Source organism: Wolffia australiana, chromosome 2, assembly GCF_029677425.1.
Source record: "Wolffia australiana isolate 7733 chromosome 2, ASM2967742v1".
In the NCBI taxonomy this organism is placed as follows: Eukaryota; Viridiplantae; Streptophyta; class Magnoliopsida; order Alismatales; family Araceae; genus Wolffia; species Wolffia australiana.
Window position 1 is genome coordinate 2,591,493 of NC_135836.1, and position 22,678 is coordinate 2,614,170.

General features: G+C 37.7%; 1 protein-coding gene across 2 annotated transcripts; it reads right to left on the reverse strand.

Annotated features, from left to right (window-relative positions):
• Window positions 1-11,421: 11,421 nt before the first annotated feature.
• LOC144716528 (protein NEN1-like) lies at window positions 11,422-15,475 on the reverse strand. 2 transcript variants are annotated; one of them, XM_078591661.1, is made up of 7 exons: window positions 15,056-15,475; window positions 14,827-14,984; window positions 14,704-14,750; window positions 13,860-13,923; window positions 12,644-12,940; window positions 12,324-12,553; window positions 11,422-11,790 (listed from the first exon to the last, which is right to left on the reverse strand). In XM_078591661.1, the coding sequence occupies exons 1-7, from the start codon at window positions 15,456-15,458 to the stop codon at window positions 11,556-11,558; spliced, it is 1,434 nt and encodes a 477-aa protein (XP_078447787.1). In that variant the 5' UTR covers window positions 15,459-15,475; the 3' UTR covers window positions 11,422-11,555. The 2 variants fall into 2 exon arrangements, with proteins under 2 accessions (XP_078447787.1, XP_078447785.1); XM_078591659.1 differs by having other exon boundaries at window positions 12,324-12,940.
• Window positions 15,476-22,678: the final 7,203 nt, after the last annotated feature.

Here is a 22,678-nt window from a genome sequence, read left to right on the forward strand (position 1 = left end):
TGCTTTGTTGCAGTAGAATTCTTCGCAATAGCTTAAGTACGCTTAGAAGGGGTTAGGAAAGAAGGTGGGGATGCAGCCTTGTACAAGAATAGAATCATTGCATTATATATCAAAGAGGTTACATTGTAGTCCTGGACATTACATAGAGGAAGAAGATAGAGGTACTGAGGTAATGAGATGAGGCGGTGCGCGCCTTGGTAGTGTCACTCCTACGCCTTAAGGTCTGCCACTCTGCGCACACCCGCCAGCACCCCTGTTACGTGCGCACCCCCCAGTCGTGTGTCGGGTGCCTGTGGGAATGGTGCCCCACCATCTGCTAGCCCATCCCAGCCTTGACACTCCGTGCACCACCAGAACCCACGCTGACACCTATTGCACACGATCCGCGTGACGCCACCGTGCTCAGCACCTCGAACTGGGCATAGCGCGCCCAGCACTACCTTGAGGACGCCGAGTGCCCGCAGCCATCACGCTGGTGTTTGTGTGCCAATCCCTTAGCCTCCTGGTGGAATGTCCTCCCCCTCCCCCCCCCACAAGGGTGTGTAGCGTGGTTCACCCGCGCAACTCTGCGTGTAGCACCACAATCCTACCGCCCAACCTGTGCATCCAACCGCGTGTGCAGCACTAGGCGCCTATGCACACGCCCTCGGCAGCCCACTCGCCCAGCACGCGGGGGCCTCCCCTGATCTGCTACACTTGAACGATGTCAAACATGCACACCATAAGGGTGATGGGTTTAAATCTCAGTGTTCAGGTCACCATCCATAATGCATGTTTGTAGTGTCGCACTTAACGACTCAGTCTCCAATCATGAGTCAAGTACATGAACCTGTCCCCATAGTTAGCACGCAGGCCTATGTGCAGGAATTTCACGTACTTTGGGGCCTTACCCATGAAGATAAACATATTTTCTAACACTGTTCACGTATTGTGTGAATTTGTCTTCATTTGATTTGTTGAATAACTTATTTAAAATTGTATTTACTTCCTGCAAGTGTTAAGTTTGAATTTACTAATGATTTAATGAAATTAAATTATATGAATATATTATTATCCAATGGTGATATATTTATTAAAATGATTTGGTAAACATACCTAAAAACTTAAGATTATTTTAAAGCTCAAGTCCTTGGCATAACGGCTAGTTTTTGCTCTGAACTCTTGAAAGGTATTTTGAACTTATGGCAAAATTGTAAATATAAAAAATTAAAATTAAAATGACTATTATTTTATATCACTTAATCATAATCAAAAAATTATTTTTTTATGTCATTTCATATTTCTAAGTCCGTATAAACAGTTTTGAGCCCTAATTTCAAACCCCCTTCCCCTTGTCATTTGAAAATCACAGTCCATAAGCTAGAGAGATCTATCAATCCCTGGAGCAATTTTCAAGCACTTTTGACCATTATTTGATGAGATCATTTGTTTTTAACATCAATCCAGCTCCATACAGGTTGGAATCGTACTTTTTCGTTCAAGATGTTTTGAGATTTGAAGAAAAGAAGGCTCACCTCTGAATTTTTCACATTCTCAACGATGTGATAAGTTTACAATCTATATAAAAACTTGTACACTAATTTTGAGCTTTTTAAAGATATAAATTTTTTCTAACATCCATAAAACCAACAGAACTTAGAATTGCATCACTTGGTGGAGTTTTGAAAGAGTTACAGGGATTTAAAGTTGGATGGGGAGGAATTGGGTGGTAAACTGAGGTTGTGGAAAGATTGATCTCTAGAGATTTATGTAATTTTTTTTTGAACACTTTGTGTGGGATAACAGTTGTGTTAAATTGTGTTAAGAAAACATTCCAGGTGGAATCCTAACATTTTGTGCAGGATTAAAAAAAATATTTAAGTTTAAGCACAAAAAGTAGAACGCGAATCAAGTATTTCATCCAAAGAAAAATGTGGAGGAGAAGAGGACATAAGAAAGAACAACCACAAAAAAAGGAGGTATTACTGAAGGGAAGTCATAGTTATATTTATGAATCTTTATCTCTGAACTAATAAAAAATTTACATAAAAGTATTCTGATTGAATTACATAAAATTGGTCCTTGTCTTGAATACTATTTAAGTAGCTGTCATATCAAGTCTTGTCGAGGAGAAGACATTATTCGTAAATATACTGTTATTGCTAGATCTTTGTGATCACTCATGTTAAGGCTTTGGGAGCCATAAGAAGAAGGTTTTAGGGGCCAAGTTGAAGTAGATCAAGCGGTGTCATTTCGTGGAATCCTTTGAGGGTTGAGGACAGCAAAGCTTCATCGACTTTTTCTTTTTCGGCACACATCACCTAGGGATGAATACCCCCGAACAGCATTAAGGATTAGCCTAAGCTGTCTAAAAAAAATAATTGGGTCTCCTGTTTCCTCTACCTCATTTCTTAGGTAGAAAAATCCTATGTTATTTAAAAAGAAAAACATAATATAGATACAAAACCCAATTCACCCCCCCCCCTTAGGTTATTCCTTGGCTACCTAAACTAACACCATACTTCTCCACCCTTAGCAATCATTCTCAATGGCTTATTAGTGGAGGTCGATGACAAGAGGACCACAGACCAATCCAATGGCTCTTGGAGAGACGTTGGATCAAGTCTAGCCCACGGGAGGGTCAAAATACCTTATCTCATCCCTTTAAGATGCAACATGGAGACCATAACACCATCACTCGTTGCACAAATTCAAGATGGTGGGAGACCCTTCCAGCTGCTAACGAGCTGACCAAGGAGTGTGGGACTTCACCAATAGTTTCAATCGCTCAAGGTGGCACCAAATAGACTGGACGAAGGCCAAGATCTATGCTAATCCTGCTCGATTTAGGGTAGACAAGAAAGAATGCACATCGATGTTCGGGGGTGACGATTGGCACTCCTTGTGCTTGCTTGAATCAATGCATATCTGATACCTACTGATGGCGCACGCCATCAAGGATCATCGACAACGTTGTCCACGCTGCTCACCACCATCATCGAGAACCGGGTGAAGATACTCAAAAATGCATTTTGAATTTCCTCATTTTCCTAGTCGTGTCTCGTGTTTTCTTTGTATTTGCCCTGTTTTTGTCGCCCTGCAACGAACCCCTGTGTGTGTTGTTGTCATCCTTGGGAAGGGGTCCTTAGCCAATTTTGGACCCCCCCTCCCTTGTGCTCCTTGTTTTCTTCTTCTTTTCTTTTTACTTTAGTTTTCCCCTTATTTTATAATGAGGGGCCCATTATATAAGGGCCACCTAATGGACTCTATTTCCCCTCCTTGTTGACCCACTTAGGGGGCCCAATTTGACCTCTTCCCCTTTATAAGGGAGCAGGGGGGCGCCCTAGGTTCTGAGACCAGGAAGATCAAAGAAGGATTTGTTTATCAAGGTGTTCTTGGTCTCACCCCCTTTGAGAAAGAGAAAGGGGAAAAGAGGGAGAAAGGAGAGGAGCTTGTAGGCTAAAGAAGGAAGAGCATGATCGCTCTCACGTTAGTGCCGTTGAACTCGCCCATCCACGCCCTTGCAAGGACCCGCCGACTTGCCGGTGCACGCTGAAAGTGTGAAGAATGAACCGCCCTCTTCCCTCCCCGTGTTGTGAAGCCACACCCACTCAGTCGCCGCAGGGGCGACGACTGGTGCAAGTCGCATAGCGGACGGGTTCATTTTGCAACATTCGCAGCAAACAAGGCATAAGGGATGTGTTGACCTTACCCTGTACCACCACGGACTCGCATCTGATCTCAGCACACAGATCTGGCGATCAGTGCCCACCGCCAGTCAACGGTCGTGGAACGCCCCTACGGAACGATTTGTCAGAATTTGTCGTGGGATGACGGTTGGTCTCCCTTGCCGCAGTTAGAGTAGTCTTCAGCTGACCGTCCTGCCCACGGCAATCCAGAGGGCAGACGACGATCATGGGATTCTGCTGGCGCTTGGGACAAGGACTGTCTGCACCACATGTGACACTTCCTCGTTGAATATGGCGACCCTACAACTCCCCTGCTACATCCGAGATTGAGCTCCACCTCGCCGTTTCATCTGGTGTAATTCAGCAACAACCTGACCAGAAAAGGAAGGAGTGCCACACCGCACACCACCTGTTCAACTAACAGCCGCTTAGAGCCCAGCGTACGTCGTGCCTCACAACCTCTGCACAACCCCCGGGGTCGTGTAGGCGCTGCTTGCTTTCGATGCCTGGTCACATCGTGTTACTTGCTTTAGACGTGCCAATCACATTCGGCCAGACACTCGAGCAGCCCACCACCACCCTTTAGCGTCACACTACCCTCCTCTCTCCCTTGACCCCCCTTTTAATAGTTCTTTGGCATCATCACCGCTCGTCGAGCCACCGTTCGCTCTCTGGCGCCTCTCCGCCACACCCGCTTTGATCGCCACCAACTGTCGATGAATTCTGCACCACGAACCGTGCAGACGAGGTACACCATCCTCTCCCGTTGCTTGTTTACTTATCTCTTGCAGTATAATTTTGATTGACTCCACCGCACTGGGGCTAGGTAGATGAGAGAGGTATTTGAGAGAAACTATGATAATTTTGAGCGTCTTATCGATACAGACAATTTTGTCCATTACATGCGAGCCCTACGGATTGATTTTTTTTTGTTGTAGATGTCCTCGTCGCTCTAACGAGGTTCGAGAGGCCACCATCGCCATCACCCGACGACCCCATCCAAGTTTGGAGCTCAGCGTCTCCCTCGAGTCAGAGCCTACATGTACGACATGTAGGACATTCATTCATTGCATCGTAGTCACATCGACCCATAAGGGTTTATCCGTCGGACGATGACACCGTCAACGTTCGATACCACCATCCATTATCGGTACCAAGCCATCATACTTGGGGCCAATCGGACGACGTCCCCGACGACGTCCGACGTCACCTACCTTTGCTAATATAAATAGCCCCTGAATCAGGGCAGATATGATAGTTCCTGAATTAGGGCATATCAGACATGGTATATTACATTCAGTTTGATTAAATCACTTGTTAGGATCATTTTCATAGAAATTCATCATTGCGGATTCATTGCGGCATCTTGTCGAGTACCTAGTTTGTGTTCTAAGATTGTGCCAAGTTTATCTAAATTCCTTCTCTATTTTACCTAGTTAAAAATCCTTAAATTAATTGATTTATTTATAAACCTATATAAACTATACATAACTATAATACAATATAAATATTTATACTTTTAATTCCTTAATCCTAACTATGTTCTCTTAGCCTACCCCTATATATCTAATTAAATACATTCTTATAGTCAGATAATCTCTATTTTGCCATCTATCTCTCTTACTCTTCAATTTTAAGCATATCTATATATACATATATTAACATATGTCCGCCAATAATCTATATCTTAACATATAATCCCTTCTTTCCACTTACATAATTATTACTCCCCTCTTCTTTATCCTTATTTTTCTTACATCTTATTGAAGTAATTTAATATCCATTACAATTATAACCACCTTCTACATTATATACAACTTAATTTTAATTGAATTACTAACCTTCTTATCTTCCATTAAGTATAGTATATTAGTATTTTTATCTATCTTACTAATCTTGCATACCTGTACCTATATTAGTATTGTCCATTATTCTAGAAATATAAATCTAATTGATAATCTTACTTGATTCCTAACTTGAAAATCAATAAAAATATTAATCATAAGAGGTGATATAGTCATCTTATCTTATAACTATCTCAACCCCTCCTTACACTACTCTATATTACTACTTACTAGTATTTATTATTAGTTATAATATTATTTCTCTTTAACTATAACTCATCAATTAAATTCACATCTAAAGGCCAGTTCCTATGGAGACGTCCTCGCTCTGGCATAGATTTGCGTGAATTTTCTAAAATTAACTAATTTATTTGAGGTAGGAACATTAAAAGTACAACGAAACTAAAATTAACATCATTTGTAATCTTTATAAGGAGGCCTGACACATACCCAACCATGTTCTAGCCCTAAAGTCTTAACCTCTAATAGATAACTAGGTTAAGTTGAAGTCTCTTTATAAATAAATGTAAGGATAAACAAATCAAACTTTTTAGGTAGCCATACTACCTGATTTGTCTCTAAAGAAAAAAGATTTAATAGTGTCCTATGAATACATTCATTGGTGTGATAGTGATAAGCCAGAAAAAAGTAAATGTCATCTTTAATTTCTTGGATTAAACAACAAATTTATAATGTTTCCTTACTAACCAGAGATTTAACATTCGAACCACAGAGGTAGCCATAAATCAATTAGAGTGTTTTCTGTGTAATTATGTATTTATATTTTCTTAGATAAAAAATAACTAACTCTAAGAGAAGCAACAGTTTTCTTGTTTTTTTAAGAAAAACCAAAATTATGTTGAGAATAAGTTCAAAGATATATATTTGGAGAAACTTTATTTCAATATCGTAATTTTTCGAAATCAAATAATAACTACATAAAATATTTGCAGTATTTTTTTGAGAGAGGGAAACAGGGTTTCCCAAAGGCAGACTTGATGTGGGGGCACTGAAAAACGTGTGGCAGATCTCTGATTTTGTGGTTCAGTAAAAATGTAATTACTTGAGCTGTAGGATGAATGTTTTAGCACCGGTTGCAGCACTGGAAAACCCTAGCTCTTGGATATCATGTCCTCTGATACCAAGCCAGAAATATTGAGCGTGGAAGGTAGGAACTTCCGAGAATGCATGACCCTCCCATGTCACTCCATTTCGGGCCAAGGATGCATTCTTCTTCAGCTGCCTCCAAACTTGATGATCTGATTCCCTTTTCACTCAACCTGACACTCAAAAAGAGTTGATCCAAGAAACACTGCTGCACTCAAGGCTGCCAAAATATATTTCAGGGCAGAAATTCAGGGATCCTTAAAATGTGGGAGAAAATGGGTACAAATAAGAATCCAAGATTCTTAAAAGTGAGAAACCTTGAATGTCTAGCCAGGATTTTTCAATTTGGCCAGTCAACTTTATGCTCCCTTTATAGGAAAGAAATAGCAAGCACCCACTTGAATTTCACCTTAAAAATAGGCCTCTCCTTTGACTGGGTTTAAGCTCCTTTTGGGATCTGGATTGATCATGCTCCAATGTGGGCTTCATTGTGCTTTAGATCCCTCCCTTTTTATGATTAATATTCCAATATTCCAATTACCTGAATCATGTTGTAAACGAAGCTCCAAGGAAATCATGAGAAAAATAAACCACTTGATTCAAGGGAATCAAGTGGGGTTAGTTCATAAATCATAAAATCCCATTAGTTAGGACAAATTATAAAACTGACTGTTAATTTAATCTTCAACGTGAATAAGTGATACTTGTTGTGCATATTCTTGATATAAATTGTATGATAAATCATTAAAACACATATTTTTCACTACATATTTGATGTCATCAGATTTGAAATCTGTCATGATAGAAAATAATCGTAAAGGTGTACCCTTCTGAATTTCCTCTACTCTGGAGATGAACACTTGACCCGTTATTTTGAATCTCTGATATGATTTTTCAGCAGCCACTACGTAGATGGAGAGTTTTAAACCTTATCAATTGGGTTTTATATCAAACTTTATGATTTATTGTCCAGAAGTGCCCAAACAGAGTTCTGAGTAAAAACCTTAATTCATGACAGGTTTCAAGGAATTCATAAAAATTTGAGCACTAATAAAGATAAACTACAGTTATCGTTGGGCTTTTGTATTAAGGTGATTTGATGTGTCAGTTTCAGATACTGTTGGGTGATTTATAATGATTCTTATATCCTCTTGTATTTTCACTCGTTTATTTTCATGTTCTGCTTTTATGTCAAACATATGAGAAATCCTCAAAGGTCAAATGTTTATTTTTCTAATTTTTACACCATATCTGACATACACATATCAATTACAATAAAATACCTAGGATAGTATTCATTTTATGCTATTTTTTTTAGATATCATATATAGAAGTATTTTCCAAACTAGAGAATTTGAAGAAAATATGAAAGCAAATTTACCATATCCTTTATTGAATATGTGGAACAATATTAAATGTATATTTTATAAATTCTCATAACACATAATCATATCTTGTATCCACAGCAAATTATCATCAATATTAGACACCCACATTTCGAAAAGCTTTTACTAAACATTTTATAAATGGCTATAGTAAATTCTTAAAATGTATTTTATCTAATCTTTTCTACAAATTTTATGGAATTTGATATCAATGTGGATGGCATTATGTATCAGTTATATACATTATTGTACTTAACAGCCAATCTTAATGCCTAAACAATGAACTGGGATTTGGTGTGTGAATGTGTTAAGTATATTTGAGTTAATGTATAAAAGTATAAGCCCAGGACTCCAATCAACCAAATGTTCCTTGTATATAGCGGAATCTGTGGATAAACAAAATATTGTCCATTGGCTTATTCATATGATTTTTCAATCAACATATGTTTTTTTTCAAAAGATGTGTCCTCAGATTCCCCAAAAGTTATTTTTATATTAAAATCATTACCATTCCACCACATATACCTTATTTATGCGCGTCCAAAAGTCACATTAATTTCAGTATACAAAATTACACTTTAGTGTGCTCACAGTTGTTTCTAAGTTCCATCATATTTTCTTTTAATAAAGTCCTTTCTTTTTATTGTGACACTATGTGTCGGGCTTGGAATAAATCCCAAAAATTCATAAACCAAAATATTTAATGAAGATAAATCCAAATATTAATCTATTGTCACTTAAAAGATATATTTCTCTATGATTATAATTCAGAATATTTTGAAACAGATATTCTGAGATAGAAAATCATTTTATTTATTAATATAATTTCATTAAATAACCATTGAAATATGTGACAATATCAAGTAGATAGAAGACGATTTAAAAAATTGTTACCATTGGCCCACTTAGCCTATAAGGAGATCCCATCACAATGATGTAGGATGAGTTGAATAGGTATCTTGCAAGATACTGGAGTACTTGATTGTTTAATTGGAAAGTATTTTCTAAAAATTGGTAAGACTTTATAAGTGTGTAGCATGTTGCGTTGTACAGATTAAATAATAAACCAGTATCTTACATAAAAAATGGACCAAATTCATTTATCGACTTCAATGAATTATATTCAATTTAAAGGATGTATAAATGAAGGATAACCTAAATTATAGAATTATATGGCTGGAAGCTACACACATTCTCCATGTCTGGTTTATTATATAATAAAATAAAATCTAGTCATTATAATTCATGCGAAGTCTAAGGATATGTGGAATGATAATTTATTTTTTATGATATCATCCTGTCCTACTTAATTATATTTAAAGATCTTTTATTGAGATTCATTTTTCAAAGGATATTGGGGAAGAATATTGACATGTATGGATAAAATGGAAATATATAATTGTGAACCACATAATAATGATAAGAAAGGTTGATCCCATAACATTTAGGGTGAAAAACTAAGGAATATATGTTGGGTGTTATTCTAATGAATATTTTAGTCAAGTACTTGATGGTTTTGTACCTCACTATCAATCATGTTTGTTTATTTCACAGTTTCATAAGCTGTCTTTAGACATAAATAAAAAAATAGACATCTTGTGGATGTAGCAATTCTTTTCTAGTATCTACAAGTTATTCACCTTGTTATTCCAAATCTTAAGCTGCAATTTAACAAAAAGTGTATAAAAGGGATTGGATACCAAATGCTAGGGGATTAAATTGAGCAAAGCAGAAAACGTTATTTTGTCTTTCAGTTTTCTTACAGGACTGATTTATTTATGATGTTACTGTGTGAACTTCATCTCAAATCATCAATCATTGAAGAGCCCGAAATTTGTATAAAACCAAGGATTTAAGCCACCATTAACATGAAAATGAGTCTTGATTTGACCAGGAATAGCAAGCAAAAACTTGACAAACCTCTGTCGTGGGCGGCCCCAATGCCTTTACCATAGCTAAACTTACCCTCATCAAAAGGTGGGACGATGGTTGTAGGCCAGCACCAATACTGTAGCCAACCATAACAATTGCTAGCAATGTCACCAATGTTCATGGACGAACGAATATTCTACAATTACCCACATAACTTAAGCACTGGTTGCACAGCATGCATGGTCAATGCCAGGACACAGTACCCCTCATCTCACATCTACTGTCCACTTAGTATAGGTAATTGATTTTGTGGCCAGTGGCCCTCAACTTAGCACCGATGGATTGGAAAAAATGCTCTTCATCCAAAATAACTATTTGTGTTTTTTGATAGATCTATGTAACAGTTTTATATAATGTCCATAGGCAACTAGAAGTAAAAGGCCTATAAAATTTTAAACATAGTTAATAAATGTTGAATGAATATCACTCACCAACATCCATTCTTTCCAATGTCAGGAGTGAATGTAAATATAAAGGTCCATTTTAATATGAATACACCGATGAAGCATAAATACCTGGCACAAATTGTACTGTATTTTATTATCATATTCTGCATGAACATCTTTGAATTTTTTTGTGTGAGATAATTTACATGAGATCTTTTAGAAGTATTTTATCTACCCACGACTGAAATTGTTTCTTATTTACTTTGTATCAAATTGTTGGTATATCGTAAACATGTATAGAAGCTTCTATTTACCCTAAAAGTCTCACTTCAAAGGATTTATTTTTTCGGAAATATGTTTTGCCCTCAAACGGGTCTCCATATGAGACTGTAGCATATTGTGAAAGGTAGAGCACAAGTTGTTGTATATGGCCTCATAATGTAGATCCTTAAAGTGAAATATGAAATTGTTAAATTTCATGATTTCCAAATCCTGTTTCAGTGGTGCTTTGACTTTTCAAGGCCCAGTCGCATTCATACACTGGGGTCAGCATGTGCATATAAAAAAGTGCCTGATCCTAACAAATGATCCTAAGAAATGATTTAATAAATAGATCTCATGGAAAAAAAATGCAGAGAGAATAAAAGACATACCCCAACAAACTAAGGTATTTACCCTTTAGGATTTAATGTGTAAGAAGTTAATTATATATTTGATAATGCATTAATACTGTTCATTCGACCTTAGATTTACTTCAAACATGTACAAATAAATAGAATTTGGGTTATTTCCAAACAATTATTTTCATTTTCATTTTCAACTTTCTAATTAGGAAATTTGACAAATCAAGGGAAGCATCGAATTCTCTAAACAACCATTAACACACGAAGTATGAAAGAGAATCCTACTCTATCAACTAGAAATTAGGAGATTTAAACACTTAGTTCTTTCAAAGATAAATTGCATTAGATATGTTGTATCTATGTCCATTTTATCGGAACAATTTTTTATCCATATTCAAATGAATATGCGCTTTGATAACAAAACAACTTAAAATACAATCTTTTTTAACTGACAGACCAATGTTTGCGAGAAAATGGGGCATAGTGATGTTCTTTAACACAACTTCAATTCTTACAATAAGTACACAATGATACTCATTAACTGAAAATTTACAGTACCGTGGTTTTCCTGCTTTCTAGTTATAGCTGCATTCAACTATTCTAACACTCGTCAATGGGGATGAATTATCAGCCTTTGGGCCATCAGACGAATGCCGGAATTTTGCTGATAATCGTATACCTTTAGGGAAAAATAGGCATCAATGACCATCCCCGGAGAAAAGAGTGACTGCAGCTCCTCAACATCTACTTTGCTGAACACCAATTTCCTTGTGCTTCCAGAGGCCTCTCTCTGGTGTATTTCTGTGGAGTAATTGTCCACATCACCATTTTCTACTGAGGGTATCCTGATCACAACAAAAATAATAATTCACAAGAAGTTAGAAACACTTTTTCCACAGAAGTAGAATTAAAAAAATGTTGATGATCAGAGTTAAACAAGGATGGTTTTAAAGCAAATATTATGCATTAGGTATTTTGTGAGAACACAATCATTGGAATTTAAATCCCTGCAAATGTCTCCTACATAGAATCAATAAGCCATGAAATCCTATTTTGAAATTAACAAATCATAGTCTAGTAAAATCATCAGCGTTGAAACCGCATGATGATGCATCCCAGGATGAAGTGCAAAATTCAAAGAATAAAAAAGAGGTCCATAAAATGAAGGCAAGAAATTTATCCTGGTTCAGAAGTTTCATACATACTACTTCACTATCAAATCCTATTTGAGCAAACGATCCATCATTTAATACTACTGGTGAGCTCGCGTCGTATCTTTGCAAAGAAATGGATTAAACAAAATAGTATACACGAAATTATCAAAAATTATTAATTAAATCATAAAAAATACTAGAAATGTTCAAAGGGTGGACTTAACTGCAACCGAAAGGTGGGAAATCCTGAAGGACCGGCCCTCTTAATTACAGCCCTCCACTCGGAATTGCTGCCAGACTCCAACACTGTTTCTTGCGCAAGATCGTCACACAGATCAAGCAGGCTACATACGTTCAGTGGAGCGTTGACGACGATGCTCAACTTAGGCCTACCAGCATAGTCCTTAAATTTAGTATTGACTCCAAAGAGAACCTTCAAGCCCTTACAGAAGAGCTGCAAAGCAATGTCCTTATGCATAATTATTACTTTTTTCCCATTTTGGCCCGAATTTACAGTGACTGTACGAAGGTCAGAGGACAAAACCATGTCTGGTTCTAGAAATCTGGAGTTTGGATTCGAGTCTTGGGAGGTGCTGGGCTCCTCTCTGATAACTGCGGAATCAGAGTCAAGATTCATTCGTGCGATAAGCGGAGTTAAATCATTCACAAGTGCTGGCAAGGTCGAGCTGTCCTGGATTTCTGGGCTGTTGTATTCTCTTGAAGATGGAGAATCTGATGGTGTGCTTGCAATAACATTCATCATTATGCGAGAAACTGTCTTCTTGCTGCTAACTGTCAATGGGCTCTTGACAGGTAAATTAGATTCCATGAGACTTGACTCCTGCAGTAGGTTATGAAACTATCAATGGGCCAAAATGTTTGTTTTGAAGATTAACAAAACCAATTGATAGTTGAATACAATATAGACACAAATACCCTCATTAGATGGGAGTGTAATAGATGAAGAGGCAGAGCTGAATGTAACTAAGAAAATAAGAGAAAAGAGACTTCCTTGCTTGCCTATCACTCCTTAGATTCAGTACTTACAGAGGAAACCGAAAACTAAAATGACTGCCTTCGTATCGGAAGGGGGCTGGAGGACGAGGCGAGGTAGACGTTCCCTGGGTAGGAGAGACGAAACGGGAATGATAGGAGGGGCCGAACAGATGAGGCAGGGATCGACCAGGGACGAGCCGCCTAATGACGCGGTGAAGGGTAGACGATCGCGGGGACGGGGATCGTCGGAAACTAGAAGAGAACCGAACGGCAGGGGTAGGGATCGGATTGGAGGGGAGCCAGCTGAAGATCTGGTGAGACGATCACCGGGAAATGGGATCGCTGGACGGTCAAGGGGATGGACCGAGACAAGGAGGATCGAGATAATGAGCCAAGAGGTCGATCTTACCATACGTCTTGACTGCCCTCCTCAAGGGAGGGCTACACATATTTATAAGGAAAGGAATCAATGTACCCTAAACATGAAATGACTAAAATGCCCCTAGTGGGCCAAATTCCTAAGATACCCTTTGGGATAGAGGATCGTATCAGAATAGATGAAGAGGCAGAACTGAATGTAACTAAGAAAATAAGATAAAAGAGACTTCCTTGCTTGCCTATCGCTCCTTAGATTCAGTACTTACAGAAGAAACCGAAAACTAAAATGACTGCCTTCTACCCTAGTATTGCATCTTGCCTCATCGGATATTGCATGAGTTATGACACTATTTGACCTTCAGGAAGATAAAAGGAAGAGCACGTACCAGAAATAAGACAGTGGCACAACTTTTAAGCACTTCAAGGTTCATCCGAACATCATCTAAACTCCTGTTTCATGAAAAAAAACTGGAAAATCAGAGATTTTGGAGGTATTACTCAGCAGTCGATATTGAAGATTGGCCAAGTCTAAGAAAATTTTGAGGTAGAGGTTAGATAAGAAACCAAATAATATTAAAAATGATGAACATTAGGTCTTGTAACGCATTAAAAAAATACAATAAGTTATGACACCAGCACTAGAATAAAGAAGAACTTTCGTCTTCAGATAGTTTTTAAAACGGTAACAAGTACGGAAAAACTCTTCAAAATCTATGACAATAATTTATTTAAACTGTTTTTGACAAAAACAAGAAATAGGCATCTTCCACTGATAACTAAATTTGACGAACATCACATATTTAGCCAAAATTTCCGCTTCATAAATGATAAATTGTATTGCAAATAGATCACATCAGCAAAAAAAAAGGAACGGTCAAATGTTTATCATTGTTTCCATCTCCCTCACTCTAGCAATACTTTATTTTTACGGCATTTCATTAGGGTCCATGTAAATAAAGAATTTCAAGAGAAAGATGATCTCAATTTCATTGATTGAAACAACATACGCCAGCCCAGATACAATATTGAACTCTTCGGCCTCATTTTATCCCATTTAATTTCAACAATCCACAACTAACGTTCTTCTTGGACGATGATGCATTGAATTGCAGAACTATTTGAAGCAAGAAAAATTACCAAGACCATACGGCCTCGCAATATTCAGTTCTCAGCCAACACAAAAAACTCGTCTGCAGACAATCTAAAAATGAAACGAAGAAGAATTATTACCTGTGCTTTTGCTTGCCAAGTCCAAAATAATTTGCCAATGTCGCCATCTATAATAAGAAGATTAAATTCTCGGATATTAGAGAGGAAAAATCAAGATTCAGATAGGTTAACCGTTTTTTCAACCTTCATATTACCAGCCCTCTTCCCAAATCGTTGAGTGAGAAGCCGAAGAGAGTCAATCGTGCCAGCAGGCTCCGGCGCAGGATGCCCAATCAAATCAAACGCCTCTCTAATTCGAAGACAATCGAATCTAAGAATGTTATGCCCAGCCCAAATCCTCCCTGCCGATCAAAAACCAACCCATTTAAACTGAAACAATCAACAAGATCATGATGAATATTTGGCATCCTACCATGGAGAATTTCATGGATACGGCCGGCAACTTGACCAAATTCCGGGGCGGAGGCTACAGATTCCTGCGTGATGCCGTTACATCGAAGGGAAGCAGGAGAGATTACCGATACGTCTTGAGGCCGGATAAGAGTGGAGTAGCTGCCGAGCTCCACCAGGCGCTGTGGGCAGACGAGAATGGCTCCAAACTCGAGCAAGGCGTAGCCTTGCCCAGCCCTAGACGGCACGGAGGTCTCGACATCAAAGAACACGATTGGGATGGAAGAATCAGAGATCGATACCAATTCAGGGGACGAATTCTGAGGAGATTTCGGAGAACCCTTTGAAGCAGAGATCGGATTTCTCTGTTCTTCAGAGGTTGAAGAACACTCCTCGATCGATCTAGCTGAGGAAGAATCCGCCATTTGATCGTTGCGGTGAGAGGTGCTTGCTGAAACTTAAATAGATAACTATATATGATGAGCGTTAATAGAAGTTAGTTTATTAAGCTTACTCGGAGAAAAATCATTAAATGAAACTTTATTCCTTGAAAAAATTTTAATCAAACTTTATTAATACAGATGGTATTTATAAGCAGCTATAAAGAGCATTCATGGAAGTTCCTTTAAGAAACATGGATCAATCATTACATTAAACTGTGGTTCTCAGGGAATATTCAATGAAACTTTATCTTTATGTTTGATAATAATAAATAGTTTTAAAGAGCATTCATGGAAGTTAGTTTAAGAGACAGAGATCAACATAAATCATTACATTATAGTGTGGTTCTCAGGACATATTGAATAAAACTTTATCAATGCAGACGATAATTAGAACTAGTTATAAAGAGCATTCATAGAAGTTCCTTTAAGAAACATAGGCCAACCATTACATTAAACTGTGGTTCTCAGGGAATATTCAATTAAAACTTTGTCAGTATATTTGACAATTATAAATAGTTATAAAGAGCATTCATGGAAGTTAGTTTAGGAAACAGAGATCAACACAAATCATTACATTAAATTGTGGTTCTCAGGACATATTCAATAAAACTTTATCAATACAGCCGATACTTAGAACTAGTTATGAAGAGCAGTCATGGAAGTTAGTTTAAGAAACAATGATGGAGACAAACCATTACATCAAACTGTGGTTCTCAGGACATATTCAGTTAAACTTTATCAATACTGATTATATTTATAACTAGTTGTAAAGAGCATTGATGGAACTTTGTTTAAGAATAAGAGATCAACACAAATCATTTTATTAAACTGTGGGTGTCAGGAAATATTCAATGAAACTTGATCACTGCATATGATATTTTTTATAACTAGCTGTGAAGAGCATTAATGGAATTTTGTTTAAGAAACAAAGATGGACACAACTCATTACATTAAACTGTGTTTATCAGGAAATATTCAATGAAACTTTATCAATACAGATGATATTTATATCTAGTTACGAAGAGCATTCATGGAAGTTTGTTTAAGAAACAGAGATGGCACAATCATTTTATTAAACTGTTTTTTCAGGAGAAATAATGAATGAAACTCTACCAATTCAGATGATATTTATAACTAGTTATGAAGAACATCAATTAAAGTTAGTTTTATGAAGCAATGATGGATACACATCATTACAATCTACTGTTCCTGAAACAAATATTCAATAAAACATTTTCCGGGCAGATTGTAATCTTTTGGAGGGAAATCTAATTTCTATGAATTCTATACCTAGTACCAAGTGCATTTCTGGAACTTAGTTTAAGAAACAATGATACAGGCAACTCATTACAAACAACTCTTATCTTGAACAAATATGAAATTAGCCTATTTCATCATGGATAATATGATTTGGAGGAAAACCTAATTTCTATGAATTTTATACCTAGTATCAAGTGCATTTTTAGAAATTTGTTTAAGAAACGATGAAGGACAGTTAGAACTTAGTTTTAAGAAACGATGATGAACATTCAATAAATTTTTTTCCGAAAAGATAGTAATGTTTTGAAGGGAAATCAAATTACTATGAATTTTATATCTTTTATCAAGTGCATGTATGGAACTTAGTTTTACAAACAATGATGGAGACAATTCATAACAATCAACTGTTTTCTGGAACAAATATTCAATCATCTATTTTCAAGACAGATATTATGCTTTGGATGGAAACACAATTTCTATGAATCGTATACCTAGTATCTAGTGCATTTATGGAACTTAGTTTAAGAAACAATGACGGAGAGAACTTGTTACAATCAACTTTTTTTCTGAAACATATATTGTATCGAATATATTCATGACAGATAATTCTTTGGACAGAAACCTCATTTTTATGAAGTTTATACCGAGTATCAAGTGTATTTATGGATCATAGTTTACGAAACAATGATGGAGACAACTCATTACAGTCAAGTGTTTTCTAGAAAAAATATTTAATCAACCATTTTTATTACAGATTATGATGTGTTGGAGGGAAATCTATTTCTAGGAATATCTTTGACCCAGTATCAAGTGCATTTATAGTACTTAGTTTAAGAAACAATGATGGAGACAACTCATTACAATCAACAGTTTTATGGAACAAATATGCAATCAAAGATTTGGCAGATAGATAATAATGATTTGGAGGAAAACTTAATCCCTATGATATTAAACTATTCTCATTGAAATTGTTTTTTTTAGGTTGCACCACATTAAAGGTTATATTACACTTGAGTGGAATAAATATATCAACCTTAACAAGTGAAAAAACCATAAATATTTCTGGGATAAAATCTTAATGGCTTGATCACTTATCCTAGTTGTCATTTCAGGATGATTTCCTGACTTCACCAAGTGGAAAACTACCTAGATGGTGTCATGGTTGATTGATCATATAACAAGTCGAGTTCTCATGTCCACAACTATCAGTAATTGAACAATATTTGGAAATAAGGTTCCTAAAATGCTAAACACCATTAACACGGCTTTAATTAGAACAGAAAAGGAAGTTGAACTACTAATACCATGAGTTTAAGGGAATTGTAACAGGGAAAACTGGAGTTAGGATCCATCTAGTTTAAATCCTCACAATAGAGGAATGAACTCATTATACAGTTGCAACCTAGGAAAGCAACATAGGCATTTACACAATTGTTTCATTGATTGCACCCTAGGAAACCATTATGATCACAACATACAATTGCTACCCTGTGTTTTTCTGGTCAACATTCTATCTTAGTGATACTCAGAATTCCATAAGAAAAAAATACAGGAAATTATGTTTCATGCACTACTTGGGGGCAGCATACAGGTCTTGCACAACCCACAAGCAAGCTATTTAGGTATGTACCAACATGGACCTTAAATTCTTCTACTATCCATACATATTAGTTCCATTCCAAATTTCTTGTAATGTCCTTTGGCCTTAGCAACCTCCCAACCATATTTGACCATATTGTCTTTGACTTTTAAACAGTATATTCAACCACAAATCAGAGTTTGTCAAACCCAAAAACATCTGGATAATATAATTGCACTGTTTGAAGGGTATTACACTCTCTCATGGAAAACAATAAGGGAGGATAAAAAATAAAACTCATTAGGAAAAACCAGTATTAACCCAAACAAAATAGTCCAAAATTTTCCTTTATATACAAAAAACCTGATGGCTTCATCATAACAACATTACTGATGGCAAACGCCATCACGGATCGTCACGCGCAACGCCATCGACGTTGAAGACTCCCGTTATGCTCTTTTTCTCTCTCTCTCTCTCTCTCTCTCTCTCTCTCTCTCTCTCTCTCTCTCTCTCTCTCTCTCATGTTTTTGCATTTTCCCCTTTCGTATCGTCGTGTTTTGTCACATTCGCGATGTGTTTTGTCTGTCCGCCGTTTTGCCGTCAAGGAGGAGGGGCCTTCCTTTGAATCTTTCCCCTTGTCCCTCTCCCTTTCTTTCCCTATTTCCTTAATTTCCCCCTTTGTTTTCTTATGTTTCTTTCTTTGTTTGTAACGGGGGGAGCCTATTTATAAGGGCTCCCCAAATGGACTTCCTTTATGGCCCATTAGGGGCCCATCCCTTCCCCCCCTTATAAGGGAAAGGGTGGGCGCCCTAAACCCTTAGAGCAGGAGAAATCAAGACAAAGTTCGTTCATTTTCTTTTGGTCTCACCCCCCTCCATTGAGAGAGAAGAAAGAGGGTGAGGAGAGGCGGACGACGAGGTGCCCAAGGGAGGAAGAAGTGGGAAGGAGCAAGGCAGAGTCTGAAGAACTCACTCACCCCCCCCCCTCCTCTTCTCAAGCTCCCGGCAGCTCCGTCCACGGTGGAAGGGACACCGACCACCAATTCAGGATTTCTTCCTCTTCCCACAGTCCGTGGGTCAACGCTTGCTCCCCGCCACGTCTCCCCTGAACGAGGTACACCAGACATCGTAACCACCAAAAGGGGAGCCGAAGGATCGGAAACCCCAGTCGAATTCACGTGGGTTCAAGATCCAACGGGAATTCGATCTACTTCGTTGATGCTGCCCGCTGGGATCCTGAATGGTCGGAAGAACAGAAAACAAACAAAAATGGAGCAGTGACACTGCTAACATCCACCCCCAAACGGGAACTCCTATTGAACCGACGATCCCCTAGAGTGATCCACTCGCCCTGGACTATGGCCCTGGACTGTGGCCCTGAAGATAGATAGAGATTAGAGGATAGACAGGGCCACGGGCGGAGCTGCCGCCCTGGGAGACATAATAGAAAGAAAAGCCTCATTGAAATAAGAGCATTACAAGGTTTTTATAGCAGATTGCTTGGATTCAGTTATAGCAACTGACCCTTTCATTGTCGTTTCCTATTTCAATAGTTTCCTAATTCTTGATTTCCCTTTGTCTCCTTAACAGTCTGTTGGGACATGGCCGTGGATCCGTTGAACGTCTGAGTTGCCACTCACTAAAGGACCACTCGGGCCACCTACCGTAGGTTAATCGGACAAGTCCTACAGAGTTGCTCGAGGCTGCAACACCGCAATTGGTCACCCCACCGTCCTCTCTCCTCTGACCTCTACCCAGAGCTCCAGCATCAACATTGCTCATCGAGCTGCAGTGATCTCTCCAGCGCCTGTTCATCAAACCCACTCCATCCGCCGACAGTCGACGACTCCCTGCACCACGAGCCACGCTGACAAGGTACGCCATACTCCCCGTCGCTCGTTTAATTATCGCTTGCAGTATAGTTTCATCTCAACTCCACCACGCTTGGGCTAGGTAGGTGAGCGAGGTCTTGAGAGAAACCTACGAAATATTTGAGTGTCTTACCAGTACGGACGAGTACATCCCTTACGTGCGAGCCCTGCAGATTGATTCCGTTGGGCCGTAGTCGCCTTTGTCACTTCGACGAGGTTCGAGAGGCCACTGTCACTGTCACCGGCGGCCCCGTCCAAGCTAAGAGCTCGGCGCCTCCCTCGAGTCAAAGCCTGCACGTACGACATGTAGGACACTCATCTTGCATGTAGTTACATCGACCCGTTAGGGTTTCATCCGTCGGACGTCGACACTGTCAACATTCGATACCGTCATCCTTAATCAGCACCGAACCATCATATTTGATGTCGACCGGAAGACGTCCTAGACGACGTACGACATCCATTACCATCAATAGTGGATAAGTTTTAAGTTATTAATCTGACTCATTTTAGAAAGATGATCTCACAAACAAAAGAAAATGTGACTTCCTAAAATGGGGGAATAATAAATGTGAATAAAAAGGAATGGCTCGGGTGAATGCTGGCTCTTCCCAATTTTTCCTGTCTCGTCCGAGCTTGTTGATATCAAGTGTTGATACTCAATAATTTCCCCCTCAATCTTGATGTTGAACACAAACTTCCAGAAGTCCCACCTTCCTCTAATGCTCTAAGAACTTGATTCATCTTAAGGGCATGGCAAATGTGTCTACTAGATTCTCGTCATAACTTACATGCTCCAGATTAATCTCTTTCTCATGACATAATTGAGAAAAAATCATATCAATAAGTAAGTTTTATGACAATGTTCTTCAAGCGACTATAGAACACTAGGTTTTTGGATGAACAAATAGCTGATTTGTTGTACATTTTCAGCATTAGAGTAATCATCTGTATGTTCTTCATATGTACAATGAATTAAGTTAGCCACACAACATAACATTCTGATGTGATGGATGTGAATACTCCATTTAACATGACTAACCTACCAGTTTTATTCTTCCAATCTTCTTGATCTCCATCATAATCACTATATGAACAACCCATTAGAACATCTTCCCCTCACTTCTCAAAAAACAAAACTAAAACCAAGTGTTCCCTTTAGATACCACATGATTGAAGACACCAGATAAATGTGGGCCACAAGATTTTTTTCAGACCCATATAGTTATGGATTACAATCACAGTTGTCTCAGTAGAATGAGACATTGGAAGAACTGGTTGTAATGGATTGATTTTTCCATCTTGCATCTGAAAAAAAGGGGAATGTTGAGAAGTATTTGATTAAACAAAACCTGAAGATTAAAGTATTGTAATCACCCAAAAGGATAAAATTTTGGAACTACAAGGTTACACAACTGCAGAGATTCATCTGGGAAAAGTTTAGTCTAAATATAATTAAAAAATTGATTCCCAATAAAGTAGAACGCACATAGGAATCTGCACTATTTCTTTGGCTTTATATATTCAAACTCCTACATTAAAATTCATGCTTGTCGAATTTGTTCCTTCCTTCATGAATTTTCAAATTATGTCATCTTGATACCAATAGAGCTGCCTAAATTTCAGCTTTTCCTCAAAGCCCATAAGCAAGTGATTGAAAAAGGATGGTGGAGACATTAATCAGTAGTCAAAATAACCTAATAATATGATCATAATCAGATAACTTTAAGTACTCTGCTCTTGAGACACGTCATGAGTGACACAGCCCTATAATACTTACCCGCCTTCTTCATAGACATTATGTACCTGATAAGCTCAAAAGGTATGTGTTTATATGTCGTTTTTAGGGGTTTTTGAACTTAATCAATAAAATTTGTTTGTCCCTTAGTGCTTAAGTAAGGGGTCAAATCCTAAGGAGGCGATGGTAAAATTCACTTTTTATCAACATTGGGTGAAAATATGACATCCGTTTTACTTGAGTGAAAATGATGCTCGCAAATTGTATTTAACCTTCTACCATTTTTCAATTCAAATTAACTGAATTAACAGAGATTTAGTTTCTAAAATTTTTTGTTATCAATTAGTGTCAGATTTATGATTAGTTAACAATTCTTGCCAATAATTGCTAAATAATCCCTTTACTAGATTGACTATGTACACATTCGATATTAGGTTTTTAGAATATTAACGCTACTATTAACTAAATTGTGTTAGTCACTTGAGTTTATATCAAAAGTCAACCTTTACAAGCCTCATTGATTTTACCCAAAAACTTAATTCAGTTGAATTATATTTTCTGGTTATCTATTGAACTGGAAATAGTTGATGATTAAATTCTAATTGGTTTACTAAATTTTTTTTGTAGAATGTAATCACTGTTCTCGCAGATAGGCAGCCATAAGAATACTTTTATTGTGTTTTAGCATTTTCATCCCAATTTATCGTGAAATTGGAAAAACACCTTAGATTAGCAAATCGTAACTATGATATGCT

Bases quoted from the DNA above. Each gene is read 5' to 3' on its own strand.
- LOC144716528 (XM_078591659.1), bottom strand. From the start codon at position 15,458: ATGGCGGATTCTTCCTCAGCTAGATCGATCGAGGAGTGTTCTTCAACC. The intron at 13,924-14,703 runs GTAATAATTCTT...TTCATGAAACAG, and splicing joins CTTGGCAAGCAAAAGCACAG to GAGTTTAGATGATGTTCGGA. The intron at 12,941-13,859 runs GTACGTGCTCTT...AACCTACTGCAG, and splicing joins GTGCCACTGTCTTATTTCTG to GAGTCAAGTCTCATGGAATC.